General features: G+C 40.0%; 1 protein-coding gene across 2 annotated transcripts in view; it reads right to left on the minus strand.

Annotated features, from left to right (window-relative positions):
- The window catches only part of LOC117502619 (cilia- and flagella-associated protein 206-like), a 31,590-nt gene that overhangs the window by 1,261 nt on the left and 12,498 nt on the right, over nucleotides 1-17,831 (minus strand). The window contains exons 4-11 of one of the 2 annotated variants that reach the window (XM_034161679.1): nucleotides 11,842-12,030; nucleotides 11,458-11,625; nucleotides 11,154-11,338; nucleotides 10,305-10,424; nucleotides 1,633-1,831; nucleotides 1,418-1,555; nucleotides 1,148-1,338; nucleotides 638-781 (exon numbers count right to left, since the gene is read on the minus strand). In XM_034161679.1, the coding sequence (XP_034017570.1) occupies nucleotides 638-781; nucleotides 1,148-1,338; nucleotides 1,418-1,555; nucleotides 1,633-1,831; nucleotides 10,305-10,424; nucleotides 11,154-11,338; nucleotides 11,458-11,625; nucleotides 11,842-12,030 (1,334 nt within the window). Of the gene's footprint in view, nucleotides 1-637; nucleotides 782-1,147; nucleotides 1,339-1,417; nucleotides 1,556-1,632; nucleotides 1,832-10,304; nucleotides 10,425-11,153; nucleotides 11,369-11,457; nucleotides 11,626-11,841; nucleotides 12,031-17,831 lie in introns of both variants that reach the window. The other variant, XM_034161678.1, reaches the window with a different exon arrangement.

Genomic DNA, 17,831 nt, shown 5'->3' on the forward strand with positions numbered 1-17,831 from the left:
TATTACATTTTGTCTTCTGTTTTCTAAAGTGTGTTTGGTTTTACATATAGTGGTTTTAAACTACTTTTAAACAGGGACACATACAGTCAAACAAACACATTCACACCTACGGACAATTTAAAGTTTCCACTCCACCAAACCTGCGTGTCTTTGGATGTGGGAGGAAGCCGGAGCACCTGGAGGGATCCCACACAGACACGGGGAGAACACGCAAACTCCACACAGAAAGGACACAGGTCGGAATCGAACCCATGACCTTCTTGCCGTGAGGCAAAAGTGCTAACCACTAAGCCGCCCTCCTGTAACCCAATAGAGCAATCCTTTAAATTGTTTTAAAATGCCTTTTTCAAACGGTTGTACATTAATTAACTCACTTAAAACTGATTTTAAGCAGACTTTTAAAAAATGCTCAACTGGATTTAAGGAGATTAAATGGTCTTTGAAGATCTTGGACTTTACTGGGAGTCGTCTCCATGGACTCAGAGAAACTGCGTAAGAAAGCATTTTTTTTTTTGGGGGGGGGGGGGGTCTATTTTCTGACCGAATCAATTAATTGGCTGAACGGCTGGCAGGTTAATCAATAATTCAATTGATCGTGAGTGTGATTCAGCACTAACAAAGACCGGCTGCTGCTGACCAGTTTCACAGCTCGTCTTCTGAGCTCCCACTCGTTCCACTCGTAGGACTTCACGATGTTTGTTTCCACTGGGTGAGTCTCTGTTTGTGTGCCCGTCTCTGCCTTCACGGTGCCCGTCTCTGCCGGATTCTCTGCTGACTGCATCTGCAAAAACTACAAGTCAGCTGATAGTCGTCTTCAAGACATGGGTCCAGAACCTGAGAAAAAAGAATCTGCTGCGTTCTTGTCCATGTTAATTATTTTAATCTCCATGCAGGATGAGGGTCCTTGATAATTTATTAACACATCGAATTAAATTTGAAAAAAAAAACACAAGGATTTTGTTAGAATGTGAATGTTTGAACATTTCATGTTTGATTTACTGTGGATTATTTAAACCAGTCAGACACTGATTCTATGTGAGGTGCCTAAAACATCTGCATCATCACTATCATCATCATCACTGCTGCTCCATAACGGATGGAGTTATTTTGAACACTGAAGATGGAATAGCATTGAGAGACCGCTGACCTCACAGTACGGCACGATGCTGGAAAACTGTTGGAGCCTCAGCAGCTGGATCAGTTCTGGGGAGCATTTGGCTTTTTCTTCCACTGCCGCGATGAAGTCATCAGGCCTGGAGGCAAATTTCACAGCAGCGTCTTTGGAGCTGAAAGCGTAAAGTTTGTCCTTGTGCTTCAGCACTCCAATGTGAGGATTACCTGATCAGAGGGAAAAGATCTGATCCTTTATTACACCTTTGCGTGTTCCATGTTCAGTGTGTGTGCACCCTGAAGATACCTGGCAGCAGAATTCCGTCTGTGCTGACCAGCGTGTAGCCACAGAATCCGCCGTACTGCAATGGAAGCTGGTTAAAGCCACGTCCTGTCTCAGGCAGAAGCCACTCCTGTTCCATCTCAGCTGGATTCATGCGTTCATCTGAAAGAAGGCATGAAGGAGAACTCTGAAGCTGTGAGCAGTGGTTCACATATTTGGTCAGCAGATGTCAGTGGTACCTGTGGTCTTTGTCATTCGCTGCTCATCTGTCTTCACCTGTGATGCCCCCAGCAGGTCAGACAGAAAGGCTTCAGAGAAAAGTTTGGCCTGAGAGGTGATGAAAGGCTGCAGGTTCACTGCGAGGTCAGCGAGGAACGTCAGGAGGTCAGCTTCATCTTTAAGTCCAGACCAAAGCTGTGATACGGCTTTGAAAAGTGGCTGAAAAAACAACGTGGACTCTCAAAACTCTCAGAACAAGTTTTAATTTTTCTCTGGGTGCTGAAGCCTGGATTAACGAGGACAATAACATCAGATGTCCAACATTAAATTTACCAAACCAAAGAGACAGATCACAAATCAAGCTTCAACTTAAAAACTCATTTGAAGCTCGAGTTAACAACAAACAACAGGGTAGAAACTGTGCATCTGCTGGGTGAAGAAGAAAGCGAGTAGACCAGCATCTGTGGAAGCAGGAGGACAGGAGGACCTTTGGAACCAGAACTTAAATATGATCAATCTATCTTTGTTAGTTGGCTATGTACCACAGGCTTTTAAAGTGGCAGTAATTAAACCATTACTTAAAAAGCCATCACTTGACCCAGCTATCTTAGCTAATTATAGGCCAATCTCCAACCTTCCTTTTCTCTCAAAAAGTCTTGAAAGGGTAGTTGTAAAACAGCTAACTGATCATCTGCAGAGGAATGGTCTATTTGAAGAGTTTCAGTCAGGTTTTAGAATTCATCATAGTACAGAAACAGCATTAGTGAAGGTTACAAATGATCTTCTTATGGCCTCAGACAGTGGACTCATCTCTGTGCTTGTTCTGTTAGACCTCAGTGCTGCTTTGATACTGTTGACCATAAAATTTTATTACAGAGATTAGAGCATGCCATAGGTATTAAAGGCACTGCGCTGCGGTGGTTTGAATCATATTTGTCTAATAGATTACAATTTGTTCATGTAAATGGGGAATCTTCTTCACAGACTAAAGTTAATTATGGAGTTCCACAAGGTTCTGTGCTAGGACCAATTTTATTCACTTTATACATGCTTCCCTTAGGCAGTATTATTAGACGGTATTGCTTAAATTTTCATTGTTACGCAGATGATACCCAGCTTTATCTATCCATGAAGCCAGAGGACACACACCAATTAGCTAAACTGCAGGACTGTCTTACAGACATAAAGACATGGATGACGTCTAATTTCCTTTTAAACTCAGATAAAACTGAAGTTATTGTACTTGGCCCCACAAATCTTAGAAACATGGTGTCTAACCAGATCCTTACTCTGGATGGCATTACCCTGACCTCTAGTAATACTGTGAGAAATCTTGGAGTCATTTTTGATCAGGATATGTCATTCAAAGCGCATATTAAACAAATATGTAGGACTGCTTTTTTGCATTTACGCAATATCTCTAAAATTAGAAAGGTCTTGATGCTGAAAAACTAATTCATGCATTTATTTCCTCTAGGCTGGACTATTGTAATTCATTATTATCAGGTTGTCCTAAAAGTTCCCTAAAAAGCCTTCAGTTAATTCAAAATGCTGCAGCTAGAGTACTAACGGGGACTAGAAGGAGAGAGCATATCTCACCCATATTGGCCTCTCTTCATTGGCTTCCTGTTAATTCTAGAATAGAATTTAAAATTCTTCTTCTTACTTATAAGGTTTTGAATAATCAGGTCCCATCTTATCTTAGGGACCTCGTAGTACCATATCACCCCAATAGAGCGCTTCGCTCTCAGACTGCAGGCTTACTTGTAGTTCCTAGGGTTTGTAAGAATAGAATGGGAGGCAGAGCCTTCAGCTTTCAGGCTGCTCTCCTGTGGAACCAGCTCCCAATTCAGATCAGGGAGACAGACACCCTCTCTACTTTTAAGATTAGGCTTAAAACTTTCCTTTTTGCTAAAGCTTATAGTTAGGGCTGGATCAGGTGACCCTGAACCATCCCTTAGTTATGCTGCTATAGACGTAGACTGCTGGGGGGTTCCCATGATGCACTGTTTCTTTCTCTTTTTGCTCTGTATCCACCACTCTGCATTTAATCATTAGTGATCGATCTCTGCTCCCCTCCACAGCATGTCTTTTTCCTGGTTCTCTCCCTCAGCCCCAACCAGTCCCAGCAGAAGACTGCCCCTCCCTGAGCCTGGTTCTGCTGGAGGTTTCTTTCTGTTAAAAGGGAGTTTTTCCTTCCCACTGTAGCCAAGTGCTTGCTCACAGGGGGTCGTTTTGACCGTTGGGGTTTTACATAATTATTGTATGGCCTTGCCTTACAATATAAAGCGCCTTGGGGCAACTGTTTGTTGTGATTTGGCGCTATATAAAAAAAAACAAAAATTGATTGATTGATTGAACTTTGAATGCAGGCTGATGAGATAGAGAGGAGAATGGAAGAAGAATAATAATTATAATGAATAGTTCCATAGGACCTTCTCAGAAATCAAAGCACTAAACAATGTAAACACTAAGAATAAAAGACCAAATGCTAATAATAACAAGTACACTTTAACAATGCACAAAATAACAAAATTAAAGAGCTGATAATACAGAAAAAAGTTGTGACTTGTAGTTCGGTGTTATACTCTGGTAGATACAGTAAATTTATCAGGTTCTGATTCTTGGTGTTAACTTATTGCACTTGTCAGACGCTACCTCATTGACAGAGTTGAAAAATAATTATTTATAAATGTCAAAGATGTACTAATATAAGCAACAGGTTGGTGGTGTCATGTCCCACAGCAGCCTGTAATCAAGGTACTTGAAATGGACCATTATCTCCACCTGGTGGACCTTTAGCATTACTGCAGCTACAACAGAATTTTGGTAAGAGCACTAGTATTTAAAGAGTTAACAGTATACATTGTGGTTGTTTTGTTGAGCACAAATGTCCCCGTTCGTAACATGTGGACTTCTGAGCTGGTCATTACAGTCATTAATGGATTTTAAAGCCACTTTCACATTAAGGCTGAAATTTATTCAAAACTGGTGTAAAATGTGTTTCTCTAATGTGAACCATGTTAACCTGCAATCAAATTCCAACTGCATTTCTGCAGCACATTTCCATCTAACACATCTGCACAAAACATTTTATAGCGATGCCTCTCACACACACAAACTCATCAGTTTGATTAAATAACTGTGATGGAACAATAATTGTCTGACACAGCAGGTTTTTTTTCACGTGACCAGGCTCAGCTTTGTGGCAGAGTTCATGCATGACAGAACACGAGGTGCATACTTGCAAATGGGTGAATTTCATTTTGCTCTTACGATCATTAACACATGCAAAATCCTCATTTATGGGTGATTCTTAGACTACATAGATAATTGGCAAAGCTTCTGGGGAAAACCTGGTCTTGTTAGGAGAGACGGCATCCATCCCACTTTGGATGGAGCAGCTCTCATTTCTAGAAATCTGGCCAATTTTCTTAAATCCTCCAAACCGTGACTATCCAGGGTTGGGACCAGGAAGCAGAGTTGTAGTCTTACACACCTCTCTGCAGCTTCTCTCCCCCTGCCATCCTCATTACCCCACCCCCGTAGAGACGGTGCCTGCTCCCAGACCACCAATAACCAGCAAAAAATCTATTTAAGCATAAAAATTCAAAAAGAAAAAAATAATATAGCACCTTCAACTGCACCACAGACTAAAACAGTTAAATGTGGTCTATTAAACATTAGGTCTCTCTCTTCTAAGTCCCTGTTAGTAAATGATATAATAATTGATCAACATATTGATTTATTCTGCCTTACAGAAACCTGGTTACAGCAGGATGAATATGTTAGTTTAAATGAGTCAACACCCCCGAGTCACACTAACTGCCAGAACGCTCGTAGCATGGGCCGAGGGGGAGGATTAGCAGCAATCTTCCACTCCAGCTTATTAATTAATCAAAAACCCAGACAGAGCTTTAATTCATTTGAAAGCTTGACACTCAGTCTTGTCCATCCAAATTGGAAGTCCCAAAAACCAGTTTTATTTGTTGTTATCTATCGTCCTCCTGGTCGTTACTGTGAGTTTCTCTGTGAATTTTCAGAACTTTTGTCTGACTTAGTGCTTAGCTCAGATAAGATAATTATAGTGGGCGATTTTAACATCCACACAGATGCTGATAATGACAGCCTCAACACTGCATTTAATCTATTATTAGACTCAATTGGCTTTGCTCAAAATGTAAATGAGTCCACCCACCACTTTAATCATATCTTAGATCTTGTTCTGACTTATGGTATGTAAATTGAAGACTTAACAGTATTCCCTGAAAACTCCCTTCTGTCTGATCATTTCTTAATAACATTTACATTTACTCTGATGGACTACCCAGCAGTGGGGAATAAGTTTCATTACACTGGAAGTGTTTCAGAAAGCGCTGTAACTAGGTTTAAGGATATGATTCCTTCTTTATGTTCTCTAATACCATATACCAACACAGTGCAGAGTAGCTACCTAAACTCTAAGTGAGATAGAGTATCTCGTCAATAGTTTTACATACTCATTGAAGATAACTTTGGATGCTGTAGCTCCTCTGAAAAAGAGAGCTTTAAATCAGAAGTGCCTGACTCCGTGGTATAACTCACAAACTCGCAGCTTAAAGCAGATAACCCGTAAGTTGGAGAGGAAATGGCGTCTCACTAATTTAGAAGATCTTCACTTAGCCTGGAAAAAGAGTCTGTTGCTCTATAAAAAAGCCCTCCGTAAAGCTAGGACATCTTACTACTCATCACTAATTGAAGAAAATAAGAACAACCCCAGGTTTCTTTTCAGCACTGTAGCCAGGCTGACAAAGAGTCAGAGCTCTATTGAGCTGAGTATTCCTTTAACTAGTAATGACTTCATGACTTTCTTTGCTAATAAAATTTTAACTATTACAGAAAAAATTACTCATAACCATCCCAAAGACGTATCGTTATCTTTGGCTGCTTTCAGTGATGCCGGTATTTGGTTAGACTCTTTCTCTCAGATTGTTCTGTCTGAGTTATTTTCATTAGTTACTTCATCCAAACCATCAACATGTCTATTAGACCCCATTCCTACCAGGCTGCTCAAGGAAGCCCTACCATTATTTAATGCTTCGATCTTAAATATGATCAATCTATCTTTATTAGTTGGCTATGTACCACAGGCTTTTAAGGTGGCAGTAATTAAACCATTACTTAAAAAGCCATCACTTGACCCAGCTATCTTAGCTAATTATAGGCCAATCTCCAACCTTCCTTTTCTCTCAAAAATTCTTGAAAGGGTAGTTGTAAAACAGCTAACTGATCATCTGCAGAGGAATGGTCTATTTGAAGAGTTTCAGTCAGGTTTTAGAATTCATCATAGTACAGAAACAGCATTAGTGAAGGTTACAAATGATCTTCTTATGGCCTCAGACAGTGTTAGACCTCAGTGTTGCTTTTGATACTGTTGACCATAAAATTTTATTACAGAGATTAGAGCATGCCATAGGTATTAAAGGCACTGCGCTGCGGTGGTTTGAATCATATTTATCTAATAGATTACAATTTGTTCATGTAAATGGGGAATCTTCTTCACAGACTAAGGTTAATTATGGAGTTCCACAAGGTTCTGTGCTAGGACCAATTTTATTCACTTTATACATGCTTCCCTTAGGCAGTATTATTAGACGGCATTGCTTAAATTTTCATTGTTACGCAGATGATACCCAGCTTTATCTATCCATGAAGCCAGAGGACACACACCAATTAGCTAAACTGCAGGATTGTCTTACAGACATAAAGACATGGATGACCTCTAATTTCCTGCTTTTAAACTCAGATAAAACTGAAGTTATTGTACTTGGCCCCACAAATCTTAGAAACATGGTATCTAACCAGATCCTTACTCTGGATGGCATTACCCTGACCTCTAGTAATACTGTGAGAAATCTTGGAGTCATTTTTGATCAGGATATGTCATTCAAAGTGCATATTAAACAAATATGTAAGACTGCTTTTTTGCATTTACGCAATATCTCTAAAATTAGAAAGGTCTTGTCTCAGAGTGATGCTGAAAAACTAATTCATGCATTTATTTCCTCTAGGCTGGACTATTGTAATTCATTATTATCAGGTTGTCCTAAAAGTTCCCTGAAAAGCCTTCAGTTAATTCAAAATGCTGCAGCTAGAGTACTGACGGGGACTAGAAGGAGAGAGCATATCTCACCCATATTGGCCTCTCTTCACTGGCTTCCTGTTAATTCTAGAATAGAATTTAAAATTCTTCTTCTTACTTATAAGGTTTTGAATAATCAGGTCCCATCTTATCTTAGGGACCTCATAGTACCATATCACCCCAATAGAGCGCTTCGCTCTCAGACTGCAGGCTTACTTGTAGTTCCTAGGGTTTGTAAGAGTAGAATGGGAGGCAGAGCCTTCAGCTTTCAGGCTCCTCTCCTGTGGAACCAGCTCGCAATTCGGATCAGGGAGACAGACACCCTCTCTTAAGATTAGGCTTAAAACTTTCCTTTTTGCTAAAGCTTATAGTTAGGGCTGGATCAGGTGACCCTGAACCATCCCTTAGTTATGCTGCTATAGACTTAGACTGCTGGGGGGTTCCCATGATGCACTGAGTGTTTCTTTCTCTTTTTGCTCTGTATGCACCACTCTGCATTTAATCATTAGTGATTGATCTCTGCTCCCCTCCACAGCATGTCTTTTTCCTGGTTCTCTCCCTCAGCCCCAACCAGTCCCAGCAGAAGACTGCCCCTCCCTGAGCCTGGTTCTGCTGGAGGTTTCTTCCTGTTAAAAGGGAGTTTTTCCTTCCCACTGTCGCCAAGTGCTTGCTCACAGGGGGTCATTTTGACCATTCGGGTTTTTACGTAATATAAAGCGCCTTGGGGCAACTGTTTGTTGTGATTTGGCGCTATATAAATAAAATTGATTGAATTGATTGACTACAGGCACTTATTATGTCCTTTGATCATATTGTATGAAAAACAGAAAAAAGGGGAAATTTCACACTTTTATAGTTATCTTTACAATGAAAGTGTGTTAAGAAATTTGTTCTAGTAGTCTATGATGACTTTTTCACCTTTTTTCAGCATCATTATATGCAAATATTGCCGTTTTGTGCTTGTCCCACACCCAGACTTTTGATCTTCAGTGATAAAAATGAATGGTAAAGAAACGTTTTTTCTAATGTTTTAAAATATCTCTCAATAAAATATCAGTAAAATAATTAAAACATAATTGGGGTATTCAATGTCATACAACTGTTGTGATTTTTTTAACAAAATGTAGTTGTCCCAACTATTGCCGTAATTTCCACCACAACACTGTAACGTCCCTTTAAACAGTTTGTATGAAAGATTGTTTGGGTAGTTTCTATGGAGATAAATAAAAAAAAAATTGATTGATTGATTGATTGATAAACAGTGACATCAGAGCACATGTATATAGCGCCAAATCACAACAAACAGTTGCCCCAAGGCGCTTTATATTGTAAGGCAATGGTGTGGTGGAAATTACATTTACAAGGCCAATAGTGCCCGTAGTTAAAGAATCACCCTTACATACTGCTGTTACCATCTACTGTCATGTGTGCAATTATTTTATTATTAAACCACCCACAAAGTGTGAAAGCTTAAAAGTATTTCCTTAAAAGAAAAACATGAAATTTCAGCTACAGTTTGCCAGAAGGCACATGGGAGACTGAAGCCTAGAGGGTGCCCTGCTCCACCATGAGGCTGTGACGGTGAGTCAACAGACAAAAGCAGTACTCACAGTATACAAGGCTTCTCTAATCACAACCACAGAGCCCTATAGCTCTTTGGGGGTTGTCTGGGTGTATTGGTGGCTTCCCTCACTAGACTACTTCTTCCACAGTCAGTATTACTACACATTTCTGTACTGTTTGTATTTCTTAATGACTGGTGTAAATGAAGTCCAAGACACACACACACAGTGGTTTGGAAATGTTCATGTTTTCATCCTCTGACGTGTGTAAAGAAGACTTTGTGTGAAAGTGTGATTTACTGTAACTTCATCAAAGGATGACAATAAATGGGCCCAGCATACATTTTATAGTTACATTTTTTTTTATTTAACTTCATAAAAGCATTTTGTTTTGTTGTTTCTGTTCACGTGTGGTGCAAGAAACTCTGACCAGGACTGTACGATCTACTGTGCTGCTCCTTTAGGCCACAGGAGGGTTGATTCACCTGGATCGAAAGGTCAATATCACCTTTGATGGATGATCTCTGATGTTGAATCCTTTCATCCTAAAATCAGGATTGCTTACAGAATCAACAATCAGAATCAAAGCTCAGAATATGCTGTTTGATCCTGATTCTTTTAGAAGCTGGATGAAGAAGGGCCTGTGTTTAATCATCCTAGTAACAGCCAGATGCTATGCGGAAGCCAGAACCCCACACAGAAAGGAAGTGGGTGTGACTGGAATTGAACCCCAGAGTGAGGCAAGACTGCTACCCACTGAGCCACCAGGCTGATCCAGATTAAAAGATCAAAGTAAGATCAACAGACAGCAGTGAACTCATATTTGCCATCAGGAAAATAACAGTCAGCAGTGAGGACCAAAGGTTTGAGTCCGACGCTCCGTTTCCTCAGGGACGTCCACTGATCCCACAAAGATCACAGCAGCTTTCTTTACTGACACATGAGGTAACAGGTCATGAAGATAACCTCCAGCAAAGATGAATGATGACGAATGATGATGATTACTTACAAAAACTGCTGCTGCGGGTGCAGCTCTCTTTGGCTGCACTGTTTCCTTCAGGAGCTTCATCCGTGACACCAGCTCAGTCTGCAGAATCTCAACTTGATTTGCACAAAAATGGGCATTGGCCTGATGGAAAAGAGGAAAAAATTATTTATATGTAATGTTTAAAAAAAAATTACTACATCAGTTTTACTGCCACCATTTGTTTGTTCTGGTGAGATTAAAAAGTTTTTGCTTTGATCCATTTTACCAAGAAGAACATATTATTTTTGATGTAGTCTGAGATTCAGATGTGGATTTTACTGTATTAATTTTACACTTTCATTCAGTAAGATGAGCACTTTTTGCAATATTTCAAAAACTAACACACCTGTTGCAATGGCACCTGTCAATCACACACATCCTGTGACAGCCAATCAGTGTGTTTGAGTTTGTGCAGATTCTGTAACTATTACATTTAGATTTGATCATGAAATAATATACAATAACAATGTTAATAACCAAAGCAAAAATGCTGAATTGTTTCACATCATGGGAGTTTGTGCTTTCTGAATGGTTTTAAAGTTTGTTTGTTGTTAAAGTGATGTATGTTAGAGGTCGTGTTGATTCTTCACACATACTAAAATACAGACAAGATCATAAAAGTCACGATTACAATGACACACAAAAAGAAAAATAAATAACAGCATAAAGAGAGAACGTCTCAGGGAGGAAAATAAGACCAACAGCTCAACATAAATGTACTGTTTTTTACATAAATTAACACAATGCTAAGAAGCTATATATAAATACAGTTAAAAGAGTGGTTTCTCTGTGCACTTGTTAACTCGTTAAAGTCTCTCTGGCGGCACTCACCTGTAGGACTTGGAGGTAAACTCGATGCTGTGTGACGTTATAAAGAGCCTGTATGAGCAGGACAACAGGCACGTTACGCCCTGCACTTTGACTGCCAGGCTCCATTAGTTTCTCCAGCACAGTCGTGTATTTCCACACCAAACGCTGCGACACACTCAGGTCATCCTCTAGACGTTTAGTCTGACCCCGAAGAGCCTCATTAAGACCTTCAGGCACTGCAAGAAGAGTAAAAAGGTCTCATTTCATTTCCATCCCCACTGTTTGTGACTGAACACAGGCTTGTTAAGAGGATGATGTGATGTACTGAGATGGTGGAGTTGGAGCTGGTCTTCTGTCCTCTTGCTGACGTTGTTGAAGAGTCGGATGCCCGTGACGATCATGGCGAGCTCACGGAGCTTCTGTTCCTTCTCCTTCTTTAAGAGCATCACAAAGGCCCCGAGTTCAGATGCAGGAAAGACGCTCTGCAGGGCGGCTGCGAAGAAGACAAACTCCCCATAATCCCATTTACCAACCTGCAGATAAACTACAAACTTTACAGCACTTTCATGATTACTGCTCTTCAACAGGATATAAACACACATGCACAAACATTTTTAGAGATTTTTGTTGTTTCTTCAATTTATTTGCTGCATGTGCACATGTAGTGTGAAGGTTTGCTGAACGCAGACAGATTGAGTGGGTGTAGAACCTGCAGCCTCCTGCATGGCAATGTGGGCACCGGGCGAGTCCGTGCCTGAGTGCACCAGGATGTAAGAGATGATTTTGGCATAGAGAGCTTGTAACTGATCTTGCGTTCTCGCCTTGCTGTCGGTAATGTCTCTGGTCACTGCACTCAGCCTGGACTCCAGAAGACGTCGCTTTTCCTCCAGAAACTCTCCTGCACCACAAAGGCAGCACCCAGTTAGTCTGAAGATGATTTTCTTTGTTATCCTCCTGACTACCAGGAAGGTAGTCAGGAGGATATAGTAAAAGTGTCATTACCTCCGCCAAGGAGGTTATGTTTTCGGTCGAGTTTGTTTGTTTGTCTGTCTGTTTGTCAGCAGGATAACTCAAAACGTTTTGAACGGATTTGGATGAAATTTTGTGGATTGGTTGGAAATGACAAGAGGAACAAGTGATTAAATTTTAGTGGTGATCCGGATCACGATCCAGATCCAGGAATTTTTTAAAGGATTCTTCACCATTGCGGGATAGGGGGAATTTTGACATTCTATTTTCTAACTCCACAAAAACAAGGCAGAAAGGCTTGAAAAACATTAGTCTGTAACATAGTCAAATGTTCTATCAAACAACAAAGTTTGGTGATAATCAGATCCGGATTCCAGATCTAGTGATCCAGAATATGCAAAAATATAGGGAAAATAGAAAATGTGTCAGTGTGAGGTGACAAATGAAGCTAGAGATGCACAACTAACACCAAATTGTAGCTGAATCTGTACTGATTCAGTAAGGTGTCATCAGATTTGATGTAGCTTCAAATGTTATGGAGCTAGATCCAGAAGAAAACCGCCATTACCGAAAAATCGTTTTTATACAATAACGTTTGAACTAATAAAGACATAAAAGTGATTCCAAGATCTAGTGGTATGTTTTCACGGTCAAGGATGTCAAATATACAGGAAAGAAAAGTGTTTGTATCATAGTTTTGGTTGTAACACTGAACTGTTGAATAGATCACTGTGCCAAGGAGGGAATCTCTTTACGGTCAGTGACAAGGCTTTTCAGGGAACTTTTAGGACAACCTGATAATAATGAATTACAATAGTCCAGCCTAGATGAAATAAATGCATGAATTAGTTTTTCAGCATCACTCTGAGACAAGACCTTTCTAATTTTAGAGATATTGCGCAAATGCAAAAAAACAGTCCTACATATTTGTTTAATATGCGCATTGAATGACATATCCTGATCAAAAATGACTCCAAGATTTCTCACAGTATTACTAGAGGTCAGGGTAATGCCATCCAGAGTAAGGATCTGGTTAGACACCATGTTTCTAAGATTTGTGGGGCCAAGTACAATAACTTCAGTTTTATCTGAGTTTAAAAGCAGGAAATTAGAGGTCATCCATGTCTTTATGTCTGTAAGATAATCCTGCAGTTTAGCTAATTGGTGTGTGTCCTCTGGCTTCATGGATAGATAAAGCTGGGTATCATCTGCGTAACAATGAAAATTTAAGCAATGCCGTCTAATAATACTGCCTAAGGGAAACATGTATAAAGTGAATAAAATTGGTCCTAGCACAGAACCTTGTGGAACTCCATAATTAACCTTAGTCTGTGAAGAAGATTCCCCATTTACATGAACAAATTGTAATCTATTAGATAAATATGATTCAAACCACCGCAGCGCAGTGCCTTTAATACCTATGACATGCTCTAATCTCTGTAATAAAATTTTATGGTCAACAGTATCAAAAGCAGCACTGAGGTCTAACAGAACAAGCACAGAAATGAGTTCACTGTCTGAGGCCATAAGAAGATCATTTGTAACCTTCACTAATGCTGTTTCTGTACTATGATGAATTCTAAAACCTGACTGAAACTCTTCAAATAGACCATTCCTCTGCAGATGATCAGTTAGCTGTTTTACAACTACCCTTTCAAGAAAGGAAGGTTGGAGATTGGCCTATAATTAGCTAAGATAGCTGGGTCAAGTGATGGCTTTTTAAGTAATGGTTTAATTACTGCCACCTTAAAAGCCTGTGGTACATAGCCAGCTAATACAGATAGATTGATCATATTTAAGATCGAAGCATTAATTAATGGTAGGGCTTCCTTGAGCAGCCTGGTAGGAATGGGGTCTAATAGACATGTTGATGGTTTGGAGGAAGTAACTAATGAAAATAACTCAGACAGAACAATCGGAGAGAAAGAGTCTAACCAAATACCGGCATCACTGAAAGCAGCCAAAGATAACGATACGTCTTTGGGATGGTTATGAGTAATTTTTTCTCTAATAGTTAATATTTTATTAGCAAAGAAAGTCATGAAGTCATTACTAGTTAAAGTTAAAGGAATACTCGGCTCAATAGAGCTCTGACTCTTTGTCAGCCTGGCTACAGTGCTGAAAAGAAACCTGGGGTTGTTCTTATTTTCTTCAATTAGTGATGAGTAGTAAGATGTCCTAGCTTTACGGAGGGCTTTTTTTATAGAGCAACAGACTCTTTTTCCAGGCTAAGTGAAGATCTTCTAAATTAGTGAGACGCCATTTCCTCTCCAACTTACGGGTTATCTGCTTTAAGCTGCGAGTTTGTGAGTTATACCACGGAGTCAGGCACTTCTGATTTAAAGCTCTCTTTTTCAGAGGAGCTACAGCATCCAAAGTTATCTTCAATGAGTATGTAAAACTATTGACGAGATACTCTATCTCACTTAGAGTTTAGGTAGCTACTCTGCCCTGTGTTGGTATATGGCATTAGAGGACATAAAGAAGGAATCATATCCTTAAACCTAGTTACAGCGTTTTCTGAAAGACTTCTAGTGTAATGAAACTTATTCCCCACTGCTGGGTAGTCCATCAGAGTAAATGTAAATGTTATTAAGAAATGATCAGACAGAAGGGAGTTTTCAGGGAATACTGTTAAGTCTTCAATTTCCATACCATAAGTCAGAACAAGATCTAAGATATGATTAAAGTGGTGGGTGGACTCATTTACATTTTGAGCAAAGCCAATTGAGTCTAATAATAGATTAAATGCAGTGTTGAGGCTGTCATTCTCAGCATCTATGTGGATGTTAAAATCGCCCACTATAATTATCTTATCTGAGCTAAGCACTAAGTCAGACAAAAGGTCTGAAAATTCACAGAGAAACTCACAGTAACGACCAGGTGGACGATAGATAATAACAAATAAAACTGGTTTTTGGGACTTCCAATTTGGATGGACAAGACTGAGTGTCAAGCTTTCAAATGAATTAAAGCTCTGTCTGGGTTTTTGATTAATTAATAAGCTGGAATGGAAGATTGCTGCTAATCCTCCGCCTCGGCCCGTGCTACGAGCGTTCTGGCAGTTAGTGTGACTCGGGGGTGTTGACTCATTTAAACTAACATATTCATCCTGCTGTAACCAGGTTTCTGTAAGGCAGAATAAATCAATATGTTGATCAATTATTATATCATTTACTAACAGGGACTTAGAAGAGAGAGACCTAATGTTTAATAGACCACATTTAACTGTTTTAGTCTGTGGTGCAGTTGAAGGTGCTATATTATTTTTTCTTTTTGAATTTTTATGCTTAAATAGATTTTTGCTGGTTATTGGTGGTCTGGGAGCAGGCACCGTCTCTACGGGGATGGGGTAATGAGGGGATGGCAGGGGGAGAAAAGCTGCAGAGAGGTGTGTAAGACTACAACTCTGCTTCCTGGTCCCAACCCTGGATAGTCACGGTTTGGAGGATTTAAGAAAATTGGCCAGATTTCTAGAAATGAGAGCTGCTCCATCCAAAGTGGGATGGATGCCGTCTCTCCTAACAAGACCAGGTTTTCCCCAGAAGCTTTGTCAATTATCTATGACGCCCACCTCATTTTTTGGACACCACTCAGACAGCCAGCAATTCAAGGAGAACATGCGGCTAAACATGTCACTCCCGGTCCGATTGGGGAGGGGCCCAGAGAAAACTACAGAGTCTGACATTGTTTTTGCAAAGTTACACACCGATTCAATATTAATTTTAGTGACCTCCGATTGGCGTAACCGGGTGTCATTACTGCCAACGTGAATTACAATCTTACCAAATTTAGCTTAGCCTTAGCCAGCAGTTTCAAATTTCCTTCAATGTCGCCTGCTCTGGCCCCCGGAAGACAATTGACTATGGTTGCTGGTGTCGCAAACTTCACATTTCTCAAAACAGAGTCGCCAATAACCAGAGTTTGATCCTCGGTGGGTGTGTCGTCGAGTGGGGAAAAACGGTTAGAAATGTGAACGGCATCACTCTGAGACAAGACCTTTCTAATTTTAGAGATATTGCGCAAATGCAAAAAAACAGTCCTACATATTTGTTTAATATGCGCATTGAATGACATATCCTGATCAAAAATGACTCCAAGATTTCTCACAGTATTACTAGAGGTCAGGGTAATGCCATCCAGAGTAAGGATCTGGTTAGACACCATGTTTCTAAGATTTGTGGGGCCAAGTACAATAACTTCAGTTTTATCTGAGTTTAAAAGCAGGAAATTAGAGGTCATCCATGTCTTTATGTCTGTAAGATAATCCTGCAGTTTAGCTAATTGGTGTGTGTCCTCTGGCTTCATGGATAGATAAAGCTGGGTATCATCTGCGTAACAATGAAAATTTAAGCAATGCCGTCTAATAATACTGCCTAAGGGAAACATGTATAAAGTGAATAAAATTGGTCCTAGCACAGAACCTTGTGGAACTCCATAATTAACCTTAGTCTGTGAAGAAGATTCCCCATTTACATGAACAAATTGTAATCTATTAGATAAATATGATTCAAATCACCGCAGCGCAGTGCCTTTAATACCTATGACATGCTCTAATCTCTGTAATAAAATTTTATGGTCAACAGTATCAAAAGCAGCACTGAGGTCTAACAGAACAAGCACAGAAATGAGTCCACTGTCTGAGGCCATAAGAAGATCATTTGTAACCTTCACTAATGCTGTTTCTGTACTATGATGAATTCTAAAACCTGACTGAAACTCTTCAAATAGACCATTCCTCTGCAGATGATCAGTTAGCTGTTTTACAACTACCCTTTCAAGAAAGGAAGGTTGGAGATTGGCCTATAATTAGCTAAGATAGCTGGGTCAAGTGATGGCTTTTTAAGTAATGGTTTCATTACTGCCACCTTAAAAGCCTGTGGTACATAGCCAGCTAATACAGATAGATTGATCATATTTAAGATCGAAGCATTAATTAATGGTAGGGCTTCCTTGAGCAGCCTGGTAGGAATGGGGTCTAATAGACATGTTGATGGTTTGGAGGAAGTAACTAATGAAAATAACTCAGACAGAACAATCGGAGAGAAAGAGTCTAACCAAATACCGGCATCACTGAAAGCAGCCAAAGATAACGATACGTCTTTGGGATGGTTATGAGTAATTTTTTCTCTAATAGTTAATATTTTATTAGCAAAGAAAGTCATGAAGTCATTACTAGTTAAAGTTAAAGGAATACTCATTTGGCGGTTGGGTTGGCGGTGTACATGGGGCTTCTGTTTAGAACTACGCTTCCTCCTCACAGTCACCCAGTCGGCCTGCTTTCCTGGCTGCTCGGGATTTGCTGGAAGGGAACTAACGGCGGCTAAGCTACCTTGGTCCGCACCGACTACAGGAGCCTGGCTAGCTGTAGAATTTTCCACGGTGCGGAGCCGAGTCTCCAATTCGCCCAGCCTGGCCTCCAAAGCTATGAATGAGCTACACTTATTACAAGTACCATTACTGCTAAAGGAGGCTGAGGAATAACTAAACATTTCACACCCAGAGCAGAAAAGTGCGGGAGAGACAGGAGAAGCCGCCATGCTAAACCGGCTAAGAGCTAGTAGCTGCACTAAGCTAGCGGATTCCTAAAAACACACGAAGTGAATAATGTGTAAATAATTTAGAGGTGATTCAGCAGAGGGAGTGCTTTAGTTAAGGCACGTAAAGATTACACTGTGAAACAAATCGTTATCTAGTTAACTAGATCAATCTAACTGCGCAGATTAAACA

This window comes from Thalassophryne amazonica, chromosome 21 (assembly GCF_902500255.1).
Source record: "Thalassophryne amazonica chromosome 21, fThaAma1.1, whole genome shotgun sequence".
Taxonomy (NCBI): Eukaryota; Metazoa; Chordata; class Actinopteri; order Batrachoidiformes; family Batrachoididae; genus Thalassophryne; species Thalassophryne amazonica.